General features: G+C 38.6%; 2 protein-coding genes and 1 long non-coding RNA gene across 5 annotated transcripts; 1 reads left to right on the forward strand and 2 right to left on the reverse strand.

Moving 5' to 3' along the window:
- Positions 1-758: 758 nt before the first annotated feature.
- Positions 759-7,604, reverse strand: LOC145354452 (homeobox protein Hox-A9). 3 transcript variants are annotated; one of them, XM_080205834.1, is made up of 3 exons: positions 3,930-7,604; positions 2,831-3,397; positions 759-2,175 (listed from the first exon to the last, which is right to left on the reverse strand). In XM_080205834.1, the coding sequence occupies exons 2-3, from the start codon at positions 3,369-3,371 to the stop codon at positions 1,934-1,936; spliced, it is 783 nt and encodes a 260-aa protein (XP_080061960.1). In that variant the 5' UTR covers positions 3,372-3,397; positions 3,930-7,604; the 3' UTR covers positions 759-1,933. The 3 variants fall into 3 exon arrangements, with proteins under 3 accessions (XP_080061960.1, XP_080061951.1, XP_080061969.1); XM_080205825.1 differs by having other exon boundaries at positions 3,627-7,604; XM_080205843.1 differs by lacking the exon at positions 3,930-7,604 and having other exon boundaries at positions 2,831-3,550.
- A 2,538-nt stretch (positions 7,605-10,142) lies between these two features.
- hoxa10b (homeobox A10b) lies at positions 10,143-13,496 on the reverse strand. The gene is made up of 2 exons (XM_080205799.1): positions 12,722-13,496; positions 10,143-11,153 (listed from the first exon to the last, which is right to left on the reverse strand). Exons 1-2 carry the CDS (start codon positions 13,479-13,481, stop codon positions 10,879-10,881), a joined length of 1,035 nt encoding a protein of 344 aa, XP_080061925.1. The 5' UTR covers positions 13,482-13,496; the 3' UTR covers positions 10,143-10,878.
- Positions 13,497-14,449: 953 nt separating this feature from the next.
- Positions 14,450-23,056, forward strand: LOC145354467 (uncharacterized). The gene is made up of 5 exons (XR_013888858.1): positions 14,450-14,567; positions 16,154-16,271; positions 17,558-17,659; positions 20,717-20,788; positions 22,690-23,056. It is a non-coding gene; the product is annotated as an uncharacterized LOC145354467 (long non-coding RNA).
- Positions 23,057-23,307: the final 251 nt, after the last annotated feature.

Raw genomic sequence — 23,307 nt, forward strand, 5'->3', positions numbered from 1 at the left:
TCACACGGGCAAGAACCTCAAGATTATTCATTTCCACTTCCAGCTGAATGCTGCATTACTTGGATAAGTCGCACATAACAAATCATATAAATAACCAACGGCCTTGGCGCATGGCCAGACCACAGATAAAAGTTGTTAATGCACAGTTTTTTTTGCACGTTCTCGGGTTAATTGGTGATAACTGGGCGTTAAGCTCAAACGCATGCAGGATCTTTGTCATCAGATCCGCTTCCCAGCCAACGTTGTACGATCGCACTTTCTATTTTCTTCCCCTTTTTTCAGAAACCCCAATCTCATTCTAATTTTAGTTACCCCTGTTAAGTCATGTCACGTCAGCTGTGGTGCTAACATTCGTTGCTGTATTTATTAAGGAAAATCCAAACTTTATTTATGAAGGAATATCTAAACTTTGAGCTGTGTTTTCAATGTCAGAACTTGGGGTAAAATCCAAAAGCGGATTTTCAGCAAAATCGGCAAAATGTTGCAAATTAGTTGGGGTTGATATTGGCGACATTCTGTTAATGTGAGCAAAGACATAGGATTATTTACATGAATATAACAAACTTTATTTCATTAACTCTGCTGTTCGCCAGAAAGTTAATTCGTGTACAGTATTTAAAATGCGATAAGCGGAGCTTGCTTATATTGTGAATATATTTCCGCTCAGTACGAGTGAATTTAGAATATCTAACAGTGATGGTGAAATACGAATGTAATCGTGGAGTTCCAGACATTGAGATTCAGAGACAGAGAGCATATTTTATATGTAGTCAAACATATATTTTATTAGACAACAAATAAAATGACATTTCATTACAAACAGTATAGTTTGGTCAATATGACACGAGGTAATCATTTCAAACGTGTACACAAGTGTAAATGTGTTAGCTCTACAGGTCTAAAGATAACTCCCATTTAAAACACATTAGTGGTATATGTTCTTTCTATTGCACCCAGATTTTTTCCTTGTACACATTACATTTATTGACAATATTGTTTGTTTATTCCATCGCATAAATGCGTCAAAACAATTTTTAAGGGTGACAGTTACACACAAAACATAGGTAGTTACTAGTTATACATATAGGTAGTTTTAAACCAAATTTTACACTTTTCTTTGCACCACAACACCGATAAATACAAAGTGTCTGAGAACTTTATTCGTGCTTTTATTTTCCACAACAGACAAGAGTATCGTGTAGCAGCATGCTCAGCGCTGCTCTTTGAAATACAACTTATATTAGCATTCTATGCAAATCAGTTTCATATAATTTCTGAAGAACAACACAATCGTCATGCACCCCGGGCAAGGCCGTTACTCAGTCTCACAAAGGACAGCATAAAGCCTGGAGTTTCTACAGGTTCATTCACAGTGAAAATAATACAGTATATGTTCCAAGTTCACCACGAAAATAACATTTCATACGCACTACACAGCCTGTTAACTTTATATTAAACATCCTGAGTTAAATTGAGATTTTTCTTTTGTTTGTTTACACGATCTTTACTCGGACACCGCCCAAGCACAAAGGCCCAGTCACAGAGATAATCACAACAATGGACACAAGGATTCAAGTATATAGACAGCTTGGTTTGCTGCATGTAAAACAAGTAAATATTAAACTAGTACAGTATTACTGAATTACTGTCCACACTGAGTTGCGGTGGATTAAGAAAAGGTAGTTTTCATGTAAAGTAAGGTAGATTTCGTAGCCACATACTTAACCTTGCCGTAAATGTCTCCCTCTTTGGTTCCCAACTAACAAGTGTATCAGTCGTTTTACCCACCAAATGCAGTCCAGAACTGGCAAAGGAATAATTTGTGCTAATGGCATGACAAAATGTACATAATAGTCTTTCTGAATAAGGGCCTATTTCGATTGTAATTGTGAATTAGTCTTTTTTTTCTCTCAGAAATATTCTAACTCATGTGTCACCGGTCATCTTTAGGTCGTTCCTTGTTGATTTTTTTCATCTTCATCCTCCTGTTCTGAAACCAGATTTTAACTTGCCGTTCGGTAAGGTTAAGGACCCTGGCGACCTCATATCTGCGGTCTCTTGTGAGGTACATATTAAACAAGAATTCCTTTTCCAGCTCCAGGGTCTGATGTTTGGTGTAAGGGCAGCGTTTTTTTCTGGTAGACCTTGCATGCAACCAATTGGCGGATGGGTTATCTGGAATTGTGAAGGAAACACATTTAATATAATTCCCCTCTTCAAGTTAGACAAAATGTTGTAACATTCTCAGAATCAAAACACCGTTACAGATAAAAGAGGATGGATGATGCAGCACTGGATTAATGAAGTTGGTTGCTACACTTTTATGTGTGTTTCCTCTCTTACACCCAGCGTCTTGCTCAATGAACAAACTCGATGAATAGGGCAATGAAAATGAATTAGAAAAGATCTGATATTGTGGCGATCTGTAAATCGGACATGTGCAATCCAAAGCAATATGTGGTCTGCCTGTGTTGCATATTGTGTGCATTATTTGTTTATCCACGAGTCTTATCGCCATCATATTTATTTGAAACAAATACACTTGAATTGCAGGGTGAGCAATTACACAATCTCCCCTTTTTTCCACAATGAATAGAAAGTTCAGCATATACCCGATTGATAGTCATTGCAGTGCCGGAAATGTGCAGCATAAACCTCAAACACATATCTCAAAAGTACTGTGTAATCTTTAAAAAGCGCAAAACTGAACACAGTTCTCGGCATTTGTATTTCGCTATGTAACGAAGACAATGGAATGGATATAAAACAGTTTGAATTCATAATCCTTATCTCGAAAGGTAATACAAAAACGTGGGGGTTCCACACTTACTTGGATCCATGTGCAGCTTATCTGCGTTAGATTCAACCTCTCCATTATTTTCTGAAAAGGACACCTCACTCATACGTTTGTCTCCAGGAGAAGTTCCACAAGTATATTCTGAGAGGGCTAGCGTGTGTGTTTCAAACGTGGTGCAGTCACTCCTGCGGGCAGCTACAGGCTCGGGCTTGATGCCGTAGTGTCTACTGGAAGGTAACCCGGTGAAAGACAGGGTCCCCGGCATTGGATCTAGCCAGGAACGCATGTACCTACCATCGGGTGCGGCGGCAATGGGAGCCTGATGCATGTATGGATGATAAACAGTGGGCATATTGGCAGAGCTCTGAGCATGAACCGGGCTCCAGGAGGTGCTGAACACTGTGGCTTTGGACTGGAAGTTGCATGGGGTGAAGTCTGGGTGCTCAGCCAGGGCTGCCTGCCTGGAGGACTGAGCCAGTGGACCCGAGGCATATCTGGACGACAGCAGATCATCGTTCTCATGCATTATAAGGGAGTCGACATAATAATTGCTGATAGTCCCTGATGTCGACATTTTCGCCAATGACACAGCAAGCGCCTCTGAAAATATGAAAGAGCAGATTTCAGTGTAACAACTTACCGCCGCGACAAGTACACTCTGCTAATATGGTGCAGACGCACTTCCACGCCATTGGATCAGTTACTCACGTGATTCAAAAACAACAATAAAATATAAATCAATCCGCAGCTTGTAACAGGGTCAATCTTTTATAGAGATAATTTTATATAGCAACTCCGTATGTTTTTTTATGCAAAGGGATATAATCACCTCTATATATGGAAGTTGATTTCTTTGTTGCCAGCTGAGATGTAAAAAGTATTCCGTTGCAGTTCTTTTTTAGGGGACTATTTTATATCATAATCAATCTTCCCATCAGATGCTCGTTTTTTTTAACGAACACCTTATAATCGTTAACCTTCACATAAAAGATTATGGAAAGAGTGAAACTATAAACTGCAGGGGAAAAAACAACGAAGGAAGAGATTGGACAGGTATTTATTATTCATGTTTAGTAAAATTAAAAACGCATTCTTGACAAATAAAAATCGTTAACGAACTTTTAAAGCGTACCTCTGAACAGTGGCCGGGTGTACCTGCATCTGGTAGAGATTTTTTATTTTCGAAAATGGGGCGCACATAAAACACACGGTGGCAATCTCCGTTTTATAACAGTCTCAGCAATAAAACTACACGTTAGCAAACTAGAGCCATTCCAAAAAGGCCCTTTACCTCCAATAAACCATAACAAAGTGCAACTTCCGCATTCAACGCGCTATTTAAGTTGACAGATTCGCGCGGAAAAAAATGCATTTCTTAGGAGATTGGACAATTCTACCGTCTTTCTCTTCGGATTAGAGTATTTATTTTTATATCCGTCACTCGCTGGCGGATTCTGTGGCGAGTTGGTGGGAAAGCTTCCCCGCACCGACGGTATTCGGAAACTCAATCTGTTAGCTGGTTAAGATACATTCCTTTCAATAGCAAATAAAAGCAAACAGTTAGATATATAAACAGATGTAAAACATAAGAGTCGTATTTCAATGGAGTAAGAAGACATCCTTATTACAGTGTTATCGGCCTATTAAACATTATATGTGCAACCAATTACTGTGTCCTAAAAACTTAGTAGGCCTCTTTCCCACACGCACACTGGATATAAATATGTACAGCGAATGGGTGATTTTACTTAGCTACAATAAAATTAACGGGCAGGATGTGAGTTTAGAACGCCAACACCGTGGTTTATCACGGTACAGTTTCAAAGTAAATGCATTTCCAAAATAGTTTTATATAAAAATAGTTTTCTAAATGTTGAAACAACCCATAAATACGCTAATGATGTATTTTGTTGACATTTTTCAGTAAGCATAATTTACCAATGCTATTTTAATATGAAATGTTTCATTTGACGTACAAGATTTAAGCTCCCGTGCGTTTGTTTATATAATTTCAGGGGTTTCACAGAACCCTTTGACAATGTTATATTGGGTAGCGTTTCCTTTTTGGGCTGCTCTTCCTGAAACATATTTAATGTTAGCAGTAATTCAGATTCCGAATGAAGATTGACAATGGTCACTTTAATCAAATGCAACTTACCCCAGTTTTTGAAACGCTTAAATCCTTAAAGGCAATCAGTAATGTGTTATCTGGCTGACGTAGATTTTTAAACGAGGCTTGGTGTTTTAATGCCTGTTTTATATTTCTTTGTTATTTTACAACCTACATATGCAAGTACTTTGTTCATTTCTGCTTCAACCAAGCTTAATTACAAAAACCTACGGCGCATCACGACGCTAGCAACAGGCTAAAATAAAAAAAGGTCTATCTCCAAAATGATGGCGAAGTACCTGAGCTGTTGCGTGGATCAGATAACATAGAAATACCCATTAAACAAAGACAATTATCAGATCCCACATTAAACCAAAGTGCTGGCGTCGTCGTAAGGCGCTTGCGTTTCCACCAGCTGGCTGTATAAGCCCTCAGTCGAAAACCTGTACAGCTAGCTGAAATAAAACTTCCCTTTCTCGAGGTTTGGGTTCTCTTTATCCCAATTTTTCTTTAGATTTCTGTGCATTCCTCTCGGGAAAGGGAAGATTCAGTCTGTCGCCTGTGAGCCAGCATTGAATTTCTGGTCAGCGGAGTATTACAGTGACACAGGCGGAGTGCTGAGGTCTAGAGCAAAATCGAGAACCATTCAAGTCCAGTGTTGAGCCTTAGAAAGAAAACCTTTCTGTTTTTCCTGTGCCGATGGCCTGGAATTAGAATTCAAATGTTGATTCTGTATTTGCAAGGCGAATCTAAGGCGCTCTGAAATTGCACCTCGCTTTAAAGAGCGGTTCCTGTAATTGGAATTTAGCTCTATTTATGCTAAAAAAAATATATAAAAACAACCCACCATTTAAGCGCCTGAAAGAATTCATCCACAACCTTGGACTGTATCGCGTCTTGTTGCGATACCTAAAAATTTGTAGTTTTGTACGAAATGTATGATTTTAAATGATATAGTCGAATTGGCCACAATTAGCACTGTGGATTCTGAGTCTCAATTGGATCAATTGTTTTCACCAAAAAGGATAGTTACGAATTATAGTGCGCTGTCCGGTTTAGACTTTTGTTTGGAAATTCGGCACAGGAAGCTCGCATGCTTCTTGCAAATTGCAGCTTTCGGGCCAGGCAGTGTAAGAACTAAACAGAGAGAAAAAAAAGATCCTTTACACGCGTGAATACAATTCACCAAAGATCTCAAATGAAAATAGTATCATCATACAAAGGTTATTCGACAATCGACAAAAATACAATAATTCCTCCATTCTAATTTGAAGACGTATGCTGGGATAGCGGAATCTCCTATTTTCACTCTGCAGCAAGGCGAATGGAATAAAGGGAGACTGCTTTTTGTGTTGTTTGGAGTCGGTCATTTTTCCTTGAGAGTTATGCTTGGAACGTCAAATGCTTTATTAATCCCTGCAACTGATACAGCAGTTAAAATTCCTTCAAAATATGGTACTCACATCCACTCCCAAAGTTTGTTTAATGCTTTCCGGAATTATCCAACCATGTGGGATATTCATTGAGTACACCTTGTAGTTAGAAAAAAACTGGACAAAATGTGTCACAAATAAAAGTTTCAAAATATGAATAAATTGGGGTAAGATCGGATGATAAAAATTTCAAGGTAGTAACGACATTCGATATGTGATTTTTTTATCTGCAATTCTCGTTGTATTATTTAGAATAAAGGCTGACGCCTTTATTTCCGTTCAGATAACATCTGTGTGAAGTTGCAAAGCCAATTTGTGGGCACGCAATGTGCAATGACGACAACGTGTTCAAAGTGCTTTCATCATTTTCGAGTGTAATTGCCGTATAACAGATAATTTGGCAAAGGCTTAAAATAAAACATAAAATCAGACTAACCAAATCTTGGCGACATCTGCAAGAGAACTTTCAAAACTGATCGAGCCGGTCCCGTGGCCACACTCAAAGGTTTAAATTTCAGGAAAGTCATGACTGACGGCAATCTCAAATACCAAACCTTATGTTGACTGTTCCTTGTTTACGAAAGATTGAAACACGTTTTAGTTCATCCGCATCAGTTGGAAATTAAATCCTTCATGTAAAACTGTGCAAATGAACCGCATGCACGGGCTTATAGAAGATAATCTCTAATTTAATATTAAAGAATGAAAGTACAATTTTTCTGTGGCTTCTGTTTTATTTTAAGTCTATCGGTCGTATTAGCCATGGCAAAGCTTTTGCGAGCAACAAGAAAACAAAAAAAAACTTTTCTGGAGATGTAAGCAGAATGATTTTGAACTAAACATTTTAAACTTTGAGCATTAGATGTCCGGAAAGACGGAGGAAATGTATGCACCTACACATAATCGACGTATATTTGAATTGAGAAAGGCTATTCTTTCAATAATGACGTCCAAATAAAATGCAATACGCAATTACACAGAAATGTAATATTTAAAGAAATGTTTCCCACTTCTTGCCAAAATGAATCGTATGTCTACATCCTGCAAAATGAAAGCAAGCAAAGTCGTGAAGCTAAAAGGCTGAACTGAATTGCATTTTATAGAGGGCCTGGCTAATAGCAGCAGTGGTGCTTTGAATAGCACAAACTTGACTGTGCTTTAGCTTTGAGAATCTTTAAACTATGCCAGAGGTAGTTTTCAGGCGGTGCAGTCATATCGGGATAGTATCACGGTTCGAGTGTACAACAGCGGACATTTTTCAGACGATATTATTTTGTATTGCTGAAGAAAAAAAATCAAGTTATTTGTTTTTTTAAAACTCCGTCTGCTTCTACAACAGAAGTTACACTGAAAGAACAAATAAAGGGAATGGTGTAATTTAATATTGTGTATGAGATTTCATACATTTCATTTGAATCAAATGCTTGTTGGTTATTTCATTAAAAAAATAAACGGTTACACGGAGGCATGGAAAATTGTACTGAATTGCATTTCCTATTTTAAAAAGCCTTGCATTCTCTCAGTTAATCCGTTGCGTTAAGTCTACCATGATAAGGTTAACATGTATATCTCGTGTGAAATTAATTTGATGCTGCATCTGCAAAATGGCACAAAATCTATCCTATTGCAATGTCTATGTTGTGCAATCATTTGGATTCAGAAATTTAAAATGGTGCAATTCCAATTGGGTCGCGCAACTCAAATAACTAGACCAACAGAATAAAGTGCCATGGTGTTTGTTTACTTGCTTTGCTTAGATTAAAGCTTCTGTTTGTCTCCTCTAAACGGCCAATATAATGGGACAAGTCTGCTTTCTGTGTTTAGTCTAGTTTCCTGCAGAGGCAGGAGCCGCCGACCGAGCAGCGTTTCCACTACATTCCGCCGAGGTCGCTGTTTCGAAGAACAACACAAATTTACGCGCCTAGGCGCCATGCAATGATCATAACCGAGGCCTTGTGCTTTCAAGTAATTTCTTTGTCTTGCACATGGTAGAATACATAGGTTTAAAACGTGTCCCCTAAATCACTTGGCGCCGTCCGTTTTTATTTCGATTTTCATCGGGAATTATAAGATCAGCTACATACAAAATGCACCAAGAAGCATGTTCCGTTTAGTCGATGTTAGCATAATAATGAAATATTTATCACTAACAAAGAGCGCAATCTGCAATGCATGGATTACACTGCCGGGTAGATCAAATTGCAATTATTTTCAGTAAAATTGTACTGACCTACATCAATGTTTTCAAATCATAATTCAGCAGCACAGATATACTGCAAGGAAATCTGAAAATGATCATATTTAATTTAAACGTGAACTTGATCGTTCTTCGAGATGAAAATGAGCAAATCTAATGTGAAATATTACATTTATAAAATCCCAATCTGAACGTTAACAACGCATTCTCCAGTGTTTGCTCGCAGAGTATAGAAGGCACACTGCTCTTCAAATAAAATTACAAAGTTGTATTAATTAAAAAAAAGACTTGTCTATGAAACAATGGTTATTTTCTTTTATAAAACATTGCTATTCTTGTCACAAAACATGGCACTTTTTGTTGGCGATATGAAACCAAAGCATTTTACTTATTCGTGGTTATTGAGTAACTGCGGTTTTTTTCCAAACCAGCGACAGAACTCACTGGCGAAGACGATAACTGCAGTAATTCAGGCAGTTTCGTGTTGTAGAGATAGACTTGAGCCCCAACAACATGAAACTACCTAAATCACACATCAGTTCTATCTCAGCTCTTTAGTTTCCTATCACTGTACATACATAAGGATGATTCAACAAGCTTACTCAAATAGAAAAAAAAGTCACATTATGATGCTTCTCGTCACAACCTCGCATTGCAATTTACCAAACACGAAAGGCACTCCTTCATCGTGCAATATTGTGGGTCCCTGAAATAATCTCCCAAGTATTTCAGCTTTGCTTCCGCGTTCCAGGCCGGATTTGTATTCAAATGAATAGATTTAATTGCAAATTCAGCACGAGAATAATTGTTAGCTCCCCACTAAATATGGCGGGTTCTTTATTATCTCTGTGCAGGATTTGACGCGATCTGAATGCATGTCATTCACTCCAGTGATGATAAGCCACAGCAACTTGTCTGCACTGCAATAATCACGAGTTCAAGGTTTGTCTGAAGAAAAGAGCTGGTCAGATGACATAGCCTGCAGAGATAGATTTTCTTTTTCTCTTCTTCCCCGCCACAAGCAAAAAACAAAATAGTAACTTTCACTTCTAATTGCGAACAGCACTATTGGCATTTCAAAATATACTAGATGCAAGGTCGCCAGAAAGAATCTCTTACCTATTAGTTCCAAATATAAGATAATAGGCCTTAGCATTCGTTCCTCTTACAGACCTTACCTTCATCGTAAATGTCTCCAAAGGTCTTATCTGCTGCTTTTTTCGATTCCTCACACTCTTCTGATTTTAACCGATTAAAGGATCTGAAGTGTATTGTGTTCAAAGCAAATCAATTTCCTACATCCGAGCTGAGCTCTGCTTCCTCTGTCTTCGTGGCTGTTCGCTCAACTGAAACCACTCGTCCAAGACAGCAACAACCCAGATATACTAGCAAGTCATAAAACTCAACAAAAGCCGACAAACGTTACAGCACCATTGCTATATAGCCCAGACAAATTACGACCGTCTAGGTAATATTTAAATAGATTGCAACGGTAATTGCCAGCCTTTAAACCCACCATTCTTGCTGAAAGCTTCCTCAACAGATAAGGTAAGGAAAAAGAAATTGAACACAAAATGAAGTAAAAACAATATACATATACCTATCTCAAAGGACTCCGACCAAATACATTTTATTCATCTTTCATGAAAACACAAGTTTTGTTTACGTACACAGTGCAGCAGCAATAGGATTGAGCATAATTTGAGTCCTCATGGAGAGTATTTCATCTTTGCAAACCCAAATGAATCAATTCTATTTGTTTGTTTTCTTATTTTTCTAAAAGTGAATCGACGACGGTGAATAAAAGGTCCGACATTCTACTCTTCAGCCTTTGCAATAATATTTCACATTTACATGTGTTCTGATGTTCCTGTTCATGGTTTGTGATATCTTTATGCAACAACACACTTTACAGCATATTCACATTTAACTTCTATTAACATGTCAGTATACGGTAGTTACTTATTTTGGAATTATTTTAACAGCATGGGTCATCTGTATTTAAACATTACAAAGTTTGATTTACTTAGCTGATAATTGGTAATTAGCGCAATTAAAAGATTGTTGTCAAGTCCCCCCTCACCCCCACAGTTGGTTGAAAAATCATCATACAGGGCGATAACTTCTGTGCATGCCTTGCTTATCAATGGCAACACTTATTATTATAGTTACAGAAACAGACTCTCGCCACAAATAAAAACAAAACACATAAATCGTAAATATCTACAACCAGCGCACGGCTGAGAAGTCAGAGGTAAGTGGAAAAGTTTTTAGTCTTTTAATAACAATAGCACAGCTTCCCGATGTCCCGTTAAAATCCTTAAACCAGTTTTTGTGCTCATCATGAGAAGCTGAAGTTAGCTGTAAGCTCCCGAATCCTGTTCTCACGATTCATTTTCTTGAGTTTCATCCTGCGATTTTGAAACCAGATTTTGACCTGTCTGTCAGTCAGGTGGACACTGCGGCTAATCTCTAGGCGACGCTCTCGAGTCAGGTACATGTTGAAGAGAAACTCTTTCTCCAGTTCCAGGGTCTGATGTTTGGTGTAAGGGCATCGTTTTTTTCTGCCACTCTTTGCAGTCAGCCAGTTCGCCCCGTTTTCAGCTTTCACCTCCCCTAATAAGTGAAGGGTGAGAATGAGAGAGAGAGAGAGAAAACAAGAAACCCAACAGAAAGATAAATAGAGGTATTCGAGATAGAAGATGAAGAGAGAGAGAGAGAAGAAAGTTTATCATGTTTTGCAATATAATTTCAATATAAGCCTACATGTGATTACTATACTGCACCCATCACGCTAAAGTGTCACTAAAACTAAACGTTTTAAGATGCGTTATGAGGGACTTAAATGTTACATCTCCCAATTTTCAACGTTCTGTTTGGATTCTATCCTACTGCATTTTAGTTAGTATTGTACAGCTTCGTTATTTGTCAGCACGCTTTATGCATATTCACATGGACCGCAAAAGATAACACATTAATTATTTTAGAGCTCAAACGGGTCTGTAAAAGGTAGTGTGAAAGTGAGTTTCAACTGCATTTAAACTGAAGACAAAATCAGTTTGCAAACTCTATTTTGACGCTAAAAGGTTTCTTTGAAATGATTACTAAGCTTGTTGCATACTTGAAGTTGATACTGTCTGGTTTCATTTTTATTCTACAAGAATCTCGTTCATTTTCTTTTTTAAAGTGGCTTAATAATTAGTTATCCACTGATGGGGCTGATTTACTGAAATTATCGGTAAAATTCAATATTTTGCTAAGCTCCAGGAGGCATTGTCTGAGATGTCTGCCTTTGTAGGGTTATTTCTAATTTGCTTTCTGCCCGCTTTCTCTCCACGTTCAAAATCTGCGTTTATCTATTGCTTTAGTCTAAGTAAGTGAAACAAAGTTTTGCGTTTACGTGAAGAATTCAAATGCAACAGTTTGGAGTGTTTTCCCCATCGCTGGAATGTATTAAACCCTTTCCAAGACCTCATTGTTTCATCTTATTTGAAATGACTTTATAAAATGGTTCCTGCGCAAGTTCGTTAAAGTTAAGAGTAAAATTGTCCCCAAAATGCCAATCTTTCTGCGGCGACACCTCCACCTGGAATTCAGACAATGTCAAATCTAACTAACGACTAAAACATATTTATAAGTTCAGATGTGTTTTTTTTCAGAAAAAAACTAAGACGGATTATAGGTCTGCACTGGGAAGATAGTAACAAACATCAGATAGTACAAGATGAGAGTCTCAGCTTTTCCTACTTTGGGAAAACTTTTCTCTTTTTGTATGTTTTTTTCTCAAAAAGAGCGCTGGAACATAAAACATCACTGGATCCCTTTGAGTATTATTTATTGGCTGTGCTGTGTTTACTTTGGACCCTGTGTGCAAATATGTCCTTCTATGCGGTCCGCTTAAATAACTGCAGAAAGGATTCGTGGTTTGTAACTTATCTGACAAGTTTAGAATGTAGCTACAATTGACTCCGGAGCGTGGGCCCGTGCTATAAACTATAGTAGGCATTAATTTTTACAGCATAGCTCACGCCCAAAAATTAAAAGTTCACAAGGTCAGAATAAAACCCCCTTTGTTACGCTTGTTGGCTGTACCTGCCACGTCTACCCGTTTCTGAGTGCTGGCTGTATAAATTCCACTCCCCCCCCCACCCCCCCACCCGCAACCCTGCCTCTTATTTACCTACCTTTTGTTTCTTTCTCAGGAGAGTTTTTACTGCTTTCTGAAGGGACTGGAGATGACTCTTCGTTGGCGGAAGAAGCCGGAGCTTCTGCTTCTTCTCTTTCCGAACTGCAGGTTAAATGACCGGGGGATGTCCCCTCACTTCCTTTCCTCCCCAACTCAGTCGGGGTCGAAGCTGAAGAAGGGGGTGTTCCAAAACGGATCTGGGACTGGGGCACGAATGGAGAGGCCCCAACCTGCCCCGTGTTGTTATAAAGTGTCTGTTTGGATGTCGGATAGGCTTGGGACAGACGGAAATAGCCAGGGACAGGAACCCCGCCGCTAGTAGTCGTGTCACTATTGGAGCACGAATCTGATGTTAGCCTTGGGAACGTGGAAAGATCTGTTGCTGTTGCGCTTTTGGGACATTTCTCAGAATCATATAAACAGTATGCATTCTCTTCTTTGATATTCTGGGGGAAGGAACAGGCTGCTACTTGCTGGGTTGCAGGTTGCTCCATGCGACAGGACCTTGGGGGTTCTGACCAGACTTCCATCCCGCTCATGTAAGGATGAGAAGTCAGGACCATACTCTGAGAGTTGTTCTCGCTGCGTTTGCTCAGAGATGGGAAAAGTCCACAGTTCTGGGTGCCGTAAGGGAGCTCAGAGGCAGGCGGCAGGTACACGCTGCTGTTGGGGTAATAGGTTCCTTCCCCGCCACGGCCCACGCTGATCAGAGAATCTACTAAAAAGGAGTTTGCAGACGGGCTGTCTGAGCATGACATTGTTGTGGGGTAATTTGGCGAAAGCAGAAGATATCCAGTTCAGGCTGACATTTCTTGTGCAAACACGCTGAATATGATTAGAGATACCTCCGCAGCACGACAGGCGGGATGAGCCAATCGAATGGCACAGTTGGACACAAGCCCCTCCTCCATGGAGGGCTGCGTCACTACAACTGCAATAAGGTCACCATATGTAATCGGTAAACTGCAAAAGCGTCTAAATGCATCTTTATTTACTCGGTTCTACTTTATTAGAATCACGTCCTTCAAATAAAATAAAAGCGGGGCTCCAATGTGTAACAGGCTATCACCAGAACTTTCAGCAAGACTTAACGCGGCGTTACTGAGTCATAGTAGCAATCCGTTTATTATTTTAAATTATTCACAGATGAAGTTGGTAAAAAAAGGAAAGTTTCAGCCCAACATTAGGCAATTATAATCACACACTAAGATTCCCTGGCGGCTACAGGCGAGAAAACATGAGTAATCTTGACTTTCACGGGTCTGCCTGTGATTAGTTTGCCGGTTGCTGCTACATTTCCACAGTGATCACTATAATTGTGATCCACGCTGGGGCTTTGCTGATTGTTACTTCCAGTACTATTCTGTGACGCATGGTCGGAACTTACAGCCGCTAGATTGCATTTCTGGTTTGATGTTTGTAGTCTAAAGTTTAGTAGGTTAATGCAACGTGCTGTAGCTCTGTAGGTTAAGTGTAGAAGGTCAGTGACAACAAACTAATAAAGTAACATAACCCATTTATTATCTTTCCTCTTCTATTTCGCCAGCATTGCATATTAGAAGTTGATTGAACCTTGACCATTTCTGATATTTCATACTTGCCATTTCAAGAAATCGAAACATTTCTTTCAAAATGTTTCAACCATGTGTTCTTCCGCTGGTTGGGCTACAGTAGACAGCATTTAACACATCTATAAAATCGATCTAATCATTTCGTCTCAAAAAGGGGAAACAACATTGTTAAACAGAATTTTACAAGGCGCTCAACAACAAACCGGTCAAATTTGAAATAAGGCGCCGAACAGAAGCTTCATCCAGAGTTTCTTTCGCCACCCTATCCGAAAGGTAACTTTAGAAAATAAAGTCAGAAAATAAAACTGCAATTACCCTGACTGTTTCAGCAGGGAAGAGGGATCTTCGGTTTGTGAATCTTTTTTTTCGGAACGAGGTAGGGTTCAGAGACAAATATAGACAAAGTGACACTTTTATGCCTATTACTGGTGCCGGTAGAAGTTGCGATAAAAAAATTAAGGAGTATGCTAGCTCACCACCACATCCCCAAAAAGTAACATTTTGACTAAAGGAAACGTGTATGTTTATTAATGTATGCGCATAGTTTTTTCTTCGAATTAATGATTTTGTGGCATTTATGTACAATGTGACATATATCAATGCGGTTCCGAACAGGCGACTTGTTAGTTGTATTTTGTTCGGCCACCTCTGCAATCAAGTGCAGCCAATAATGACGCCCGGAGAAGTAGCCTTTAGGTTGGGATCGGGAGTAAACAGTGTGATTTCACAGTGACAAAGGACTTAATCTTCAGTCTCTGGCGTTGCTGCGTTTTACTGCGAGGTCATTTTAAAGCGCCCTCGAATTCCGCCCCCCCCCACCCCGCCCCCCCAAAATCAGCAAGCCTCATCTCTACACTACTATCCCCATTGTTGTTATTTTAACTCCTGGCGCTGGATTGAAGCTCAGAAAATGTTGCTAATCTAAAGCAGGTTATTGAAAATATCGTTTGTGGTAAAGTCAGCGGGATATGAAGGCCGGCTTTGCACGCAGCGTGTTTGCTAAGGGGCCGCCTCAGAGGATTCCTTATTCTTGCATGTTTTTTTAGCAACTGCTTAGAATTATCAGGGTCGTCTAGAAACCCTATAAAAAAAACTTTATCAAAAAAAAAGAAAATTTCCCTTTTGCAGTCCCACTGTGCCTATGACACGTATGATCATGGGAGCATACGGAGATTTAATGGGAGGGAAATAACAATTGTCATCTATACCAGAGTCTCATATATAAAGACTCAAGCTACTGTACAATGCTAACTAGCAGCGCGTTTATGTGTTGAAGGCAGGCTATTTATCTGGGTTCTGATGGTAAATATATCATTGATTCCATGTTTGGGTAATTTTATTCGTGTACTTTTTTGGTAGTGTTGGGCTTAAATGTTTATAACCCAATTTCCCAGTAAAACTGTAATGTGGATAGTAGATTGGTTGCTGCAGTTTCTAAGGGCACTCTTGCCCTTTCCGAACTTTATTGGTAGGAACGGGGCGAGGGCCGTGTGACTCCTGTATACATTAAAAAGCCACGCTCTGGGAAGTAATTGAAGTAGGAAGCATTTGCTGGCGAAAAGTTTCTTTCCTAATTTCTAATGTGCCGTAAGTTCTAATTACGACATTGCTAGCAGTCAAGAAATATGATTAACTCCACCAAGGAAGGGTAGGGGCAGAAAAATCGCTTGATCATGTAACATCACAAAATACATATATAAGAAAAAGCTTTATAGATCCCGCTTAAACCCGCATGTTATACATTTATTTTAGCGTTTAACATATTCCCCTTGACATAAGAAAGAACAACGAAGACAATTTTCTCATCTCCAAACTCTATTGATCGTGGTTATTACATGATTTCTCCATTTCTCCTTCAGCGCTTCAGCAATAAACAAACGTCTTGAAACATTGCATTGAACGAGGTAGAAGACATGTTGTCCTGCCAGCGGTGAAAGAGCGAAGATAGAAATCAGTGGAGTGAGCGGCGGTTCTCTGGTAAATAAGTGATTTCAAAGCCTGAACAGAGCAGGCTGACCGCACTCAGAACTCGAGCTCGTTCTTAGCCTAGATCGTGAACTTAAGACTGAAAGTCAGACAGAATGTGTCTTTCACTGTGCTTTCCTAAATAAAGATCCAAAGAGAAGTCTCATTTATCCATCTTTTTCCGCTCGGAGTGAGTTTACTTGCAATTATTTGCCTCTGATTTCATTAACAAAATGTATGAAACACTTCGTGAAGTTTTTTTTAAATCGCCCCACTCTTCAAGTGTACGCGCCATTGTATGTGCGCAGCGAGTTCTTTTCAGTCTAGCAACTAGAGCTAGTACTTGCCATTGAGGACTTTTTTTTAACATATATGCCCTTTTGCTTTTAAAATATATAATTATTCATGATTCGCTAGCTGGTTCGAAGAGAAATAAGTGTTTTGTGCGTCAAAAATAAATCTGAAAACAATGGCGCCCTTTTTACTTGCTATATATTAAAAGAGTTTACAGTCATCTGAGACCCATGTACAGTTTGGCTATCACAATGGTTTTGCAGATGGACCTTTTTAAAAAGTAAACTTTATGAATGTGTGCAAATTATTTTTGGATAAAAGCACTGAAGACTGACAACCCCACGGTATTAGTGTTTCTTTTTTTTACATTTAAAGTTTAGAACACAAAGTACATTAAAAAAGGAGCAAAAAGACCTGGATTTAATTTTTAAACGTTTCCCAATGGGAACCTTATACAGAGTTTCTTCTTGAAGCACAATCTAAAGGACACAGATCGCAGTCAAGAGCGTTAAAGTCAAAAGGCAAACAACTTGTCCATGGTGGAATCGCTTCAAGCTTCCTTTATCTCAAATCTATCATTCTAAATAATTTGTTAAATTGTCGCAACCGCACTCAACTGCAGGGAAAACGATGAATAGTTTTGAAGGTACTTACTGCTCAGACTAAACAAAAGATGGTTTAAAACTGAGAGAAGCAAACAGTGTTGCTTAAACAATTTTTTAACAGATGCATTCAACAGAAAGAAACGGGAATCGAATCAGTAAGCAGGGCGAAAAACTTCTACCGTTCACAGCAAGACCGATTAGAACATAAAGTACAACAGAAATGGGCACATGACTGTTTAACACGCGTTGGTATGATAATATTAATCCCAGTAAATAATAAAACATATTTGCTTAAACAAATCAGTGGAAATGTCTGGAGTAAAGTATGAATGCATTCATTTGTTTTATCTTAAGCGATTTCCGTTCAGCAATTTTACTTTTTCTACAATTATCTACTAGGAAACCACTTATGCAATGAAAACAAAGGGATAGCGATGGAAGTTTGTGATTCGAAATGAATCCACCGAGTCCGAATATGAACAATGCATAACATTTCGCAAGGTAAACGTTCTAAATGTGAAGTTGATGGTTTACGCTCCTGGTGAAAACTGGAACCATTTACACATTTTATATATCAGCAACAGTTTTTGTCACTCAAAGCTATTCAATTAAAAACTTTTCCAGCAATTCAAAGTAACGTTCCGATGGAAATAGGGTGTGTGTTGGGGGGGGGAACCTTGTTGTCAGGGTTTAAAATCTATTATCTAGGCTGAATAGAGTGAATTGTTTCCTGTGCAGTATTATGAATGACACGTTGATACCGGTTTCCCTTTTAAAAAAGAAGTCTTTCAATGATTCAAACGCTAATTTCCCTTCAAAGAATACAGGTGAAAAATGTTCACATTTGCAGAAACCATGCATAAAAAACACATGAACATAAAGACAGAAAAGCGCCGACACGCTCAGATATACCCTTCCATGTCGCTTTAGAATTAAAGAGGTTTTGATTGGATTTTGTTGAAATACGGAGCGGTTTATTTGGGAAGATAACTTGATGTTAATTTATATAATTTATAATCAGATTCACGAATTCTGATTTTATTTGGCGTTATTCTATGTAAATTGGTGCACAGCGTTATTGAAATCCGCTGACTGAATTGTCCATTGGGTTTATTCCACCCCCCCCCCCCCCAAGCTAACACCCCCAAAGTACTGCGATTCAGTCACTTAGGCCACGGTGAAGGTGACGCAGCGGGGGTCAGGTCACAAACCAAAAGAATGCCCATGTTATGTGCCACATCGAAAATAAAGTCTCGGCGTAAAATATACAATTACAACAAATTTCTCACATTAGTCTCCTGTGTAGAGCTGCACTGATTGGAACGCTTTCATTCAATAGTTTGATACCTCAGAACAAAGAAGGATTTGTGGTATCAATGCTCAATCTAAAATCGCTCAATAACATAACGGAATGACTAATGTCTTACAACAAAATGCAGCGTAACGTCTTCAAATATGAAGTGTGCACATGCTATTTCTGTTTAATATATAGTTTCAATGATCCAGAATAAAGTAAACGTTAACCTTTCACTATTACATTTCCTTCTTCTAAACAAAGGACCTACTGTAACCAGGCCTATCTTTTTTTGGCAATTCAGTGCTATGGAAACAAGGCTGTTCTTTAGCGAAATATTTGTTAACGCACATTATTATTTCTCTTGCGGAGCTCAGTTGTTACACTGCGAAAGTTTGCATGCAAAGTAACGGGTTAGGGCGCTAACCCGAAAATGCCCTTGAATATGAATGATTATAAAATTTAACAAGCTGCCCAAAATGAAAAGCGGTTGCCGTGCGTTTTTTCTGAAATCGCAAAAGAAGAAATTGCTAATCTAAAAAAAATCGATGAATGTGCAATTAACTTTGAGATGTCTAGACGGTTCTATTTTCCGAACAGTTAAATTGAAGCTCACAGCGGCAGGTCGGGGCTAATGTTTGTTCTTTGGTTCCTCTTACTGTTTCTTATTCATTCTTCACAGTTGCAAAGTGTTGGCAATCTCACGTGTAAAATCATCACTGTTTCTCCGGTTTTTTGGGGGGATTTGAGAAACCCCTGACCTACTTAACGAACTGTTTAATACTTGCATACATTTTAGATGTTTCTATTTTGGCAATTGTTGCCTATGAGACGCTTTTTGGAACATGTAATGTTATGTTCCGAGCAGAAGTAAATGGAGATTGCTGAAGGCGTCTCTTTTTAAATATATAACCTCTTACAGATAGGCTACCATTGGCTATATAGGGTTATTGTGGAAGTAAAGGTAACGACTGCCCGCAGAAACAGAACCCTCTTATTAGTTGCATTTATTAACTTCTGATTATCAAAATAATTTAGTTATTCAATGCCAGATTAAACCCTTTACAGCAAGGAAAACCAGAATGAATCACTTGTGTGCTGTTGCGCAAGAGCTGATTCTAGACCCAGGGGGCGCTATGAGCTGAATTTGCCTCAGCTTCTAGCTCAGATGCATTAAATATTGAGGTTATACTGATTCTAGATGGGATTACAGCATGCATCGAACACTAGCTAACATTTTATTAAAATAACAAGCACCGTAAGAATTGGAAGATGTCGGTTTTGTCATATCGTCTAAAACAAAGAGATTATTTGAGAGGGAGAAAATATATTGCAAATCTACAATCTGATCATTATTCGGGTTTAGAAACTAAGTTGCGATTTAACTAAAGCAAAAAATCGGATTAAAACCAGGCAGCATTTCATGCGTAGCTTTTTTTTAAACCAAATCTTTCACTAGATAAACACAGTCACGTAAATTTACACATGTATACACGGAAGCACAGTGAACAAAAATACATTATATACACATTTTACTTCCAATGCATATACTACATAAAAATGAACACAATAATAGTTGTTGCATATAATTTGTTCGGGTAACTTTAGCTAGGCAGTTCATTAGAGGGAAACGTTGCCGAAAGAGATGTTCTACAGGACAATTTTGATTTGTTTTCCTGCACATGCAATTTAAGACCAACAGGTATAATGTTCACAACAAATTTACTTCAAAACGGCTCTAAGATCGCGTTTAAGTTTAGTTAATAAATCCAGAGCTAAAATGATTTTCTGTCAAATGTTCTGCATCCCATTGCATTATCTGAGGCTATTTATTTCGAGTTAAATGCCTTCGTTATTTAGTCTCCATATTTAAAGAAAAGTAAACGTTTGAATGAAAAGTATGCAGGAAAATACTCTGTAAATATACATTCCATTCATTCCTGATTTAACCGTTTAATTTCGTCTGGTACATGCATTAGAAACAAGCTGGCGTTCCATCGATTTTTAAAAAACAATATCTCTAAAATTGTTCTTTGCAACAAGTGCAATGATTCTTTAAATTTTAAAGTTAACTTTGAATTGATGCGAAACAAGCATTGCCCGATCTGGCATAGAAGCGGCAAATCTCAAATTAATGCATCAAGCAATCTCAGCGGTTCAATTGGAGTTTTAAGTTTCAATCGATATTTAAGAAACAGATAAAGATAAAGCCAGAATGGATTATTCCTTCAAATAAAGGGTTGTTTTTTTTCCATAAACGGAAGATACCCAAGAAAATTCAGCAGACAACTTACAGAAGCGCGCTGTACACTGAACCCCACGCCCAAGATCAACGGGTAAGTATATTTGAACTTTATCTGAGATTTTAAATAACACATATGATCATTTAGGGATTCGCATCATGAAGATGTAAAGTGCCCGGGTTGTTGGAAACCAGTTTAATTTAACATTGCACATCAAGTTCTAAGAACAGGCATGCCGGTTTTTTTCATGATGGCGTTTTGTTGATACTTCGTAAAAGTGAAAGTGTGCTACAGAAAATGTAGGATTAAACGGAAATTTAAAGTAAAAGCTTAACTCCTGAACCAAATCTTTCTTTCATGACCAGCAAATCTTTCAATATGCATTTCATATTGTTACTGCTATAAAATGGCTTACCAAAGTGTATTACTTAAACGGTAAGCTTTATCGTATCGACTATCCTACATTGGAAAATTCCATTCCCGTCTGCTGTGAAATGAAACCGGGCAGCCCCCCTTTCCCAGAGGGTTTCCCGACGAAATGAAAGAAATTTCAAACGGACCTTTCAGCTCTCTAATCTTTAATTGCTACATTAGCTGAGACATAACACCTGTGATATTTATTTCGTTGACACTAGTGTCCTAATATTTATCCAGCGGGTTGAAAAATCTTTAAACTATTATGTGGATTTGGGTCGAATAAAACCTCCATGTTGTGTCTACATGGAGTCCACTCACCTACCTTTGTTAACAAAAACGATTATTTGGGAGCTCTTTTGGGATATTCCGGGCCTATTGGATTTAATTTACCTTGCGAAGTTCTTCAGCATTCGATTCGGATTTAAGAAACGAACATATTTCTTTTGGAACTCCTGCTTTGGAAAAACGATGGACCAAGTATTTCTGCTTATGGATTTTTTGCTGCCCTACAGCGGCTTTGACATTGATCTAAATGGCGCCACCATGTGGACTGAACGTCCTTTGAATTAATTCATTGTCACAGTTCTCTAGTGTGGCAGCTACAGAAACCAAGAACGGACGCAAAATGTTACCTAGAACGTCAGAACAGCTAAAATCGAATTCTTTGATTATGTCCACCGCATTTGGAATTCTAAATATACTGCGGTTTTCTTACAAATACGCAAAGAGCCACATTAAACGGGCTTTATAGCTTGTCCTGCTGTTAGTAACCACAGCAACAGAGACGATCCCTTGTCATTTGCTTTGAATGCCACAGCCCCTTAATCCGGCACAACGCTGATCTCAACTCCCTCTTCCATCAAGCTAAAAGCTACGCTCAAATCTTTAATCACAGCCAGTATCATCCATTATTAAAACAACCTTGCATGCAACATTAAACTTCCATGATGCCAGATCATAATTCGCTCGAACTCTTGATCAGACTCTTACAAATTGTATCGGGTTCCGGCTACCTCCGGCGGGAGTCTAACCAGTGTGTAGAAGCATCAGGCCTGATTATCCCTTCACCACCACCGCCCCCCCACCCCCAAGGTTAGAGGTGACGTCCATGGCGCAACAGAAGTTCAAAGCCAGGAAACAAGCAGGAAAAGAGAATGCAAACTGGCATTAAAAAATATTGTAGTACAAACGAAAGCGATTATAGTCGATGCTAAACTAGGGCCCCTACAAACCCAATCAAACACAATGGAATGTTTGCCAATAAGGGAAATTAAATTCGCGGTATTATCCAAATTTCAGAATCAACATTTGCCTTTGCAAAATAAATTAGATTTAAATTAATCCGAATTCTGGCAATTCAACCTTTTTTTTCGTCAAGTTGTGTTCAATTCTGCCATTAAGAAGCGAACTGGTGTAACATTGCCCAAAATCTAATTTGAGTTTCCAAGTTTCCAGGAAGTGAACTAAAGAAAAGCATACCCATGTATATAGAATGATGTGGAATGTTATCCAGCTTTAATGATTGTTTATTACGTACATGAAATGCACATTAATACAGCTCTTTGCATGTGTTTTAGTTTTCGCCTTGAATACCCAGCAAAGTTGAAGAAGCCTACATTGATCGTCCTCCAGAACAAGCAGAATTTCCACCTTGCATCCCACTGTGCGCTCTCTGAACAGTATACATGCAAATCTTACACTCTTTTAATCAAACTGATAAATATAAATTATATACAAATGTTAAGCAAATGTCGGCATCACATTTAATTAAACAGCATTTGATTAAGACCTCCCCTTCAAGGAATTTGCATTTCTTTTCAAAATTTCAATGTTTAATGTAAAAAGCACCACGGTTTGCGGTGCATATTCAAATCTTCTTAATACATCTCAGTGTTTTTCAGATTAATCTAAAATAATCCCCCTATCCCCCCGCCCCCCCGCCCCCACCCAAAAAAAGGCATAGGCAAACACTCAGCCACTGTCGTCTGTCGTTTTGTGTGAAAAGTACAAGGAAATCATCTATTTTAATGAGGGTAATGGCCACAAAGAAACATTTAAATTAAATTGGTATAATAACGAGAACAATTTTTAAAGGCTGGTATATGTTATCAGGTAACGGGTAGGCGATAGTTGTACAATGCGGCCTATAGCTATGTCGGCCTATAAAAAGATTATACGGTGAAGTACAGGAAATG

Source organism: Carcharhinus amblyrhynchos, chromosome 2, assembly GCF_965287045.1.
Source record: "Carcharhinus amblyrhynchos chromosome 2, sCarAmb.v2.hapA, whole genome shotgun sequence".
Classification (NCBI taxonomy): Eukaryota; Metazoa; Chordata; class Chondrichthyes; order Carcharhiniformes; family Carcharhinidae; genus Carcharhinus; species Carcharhinus amblyrhynchos.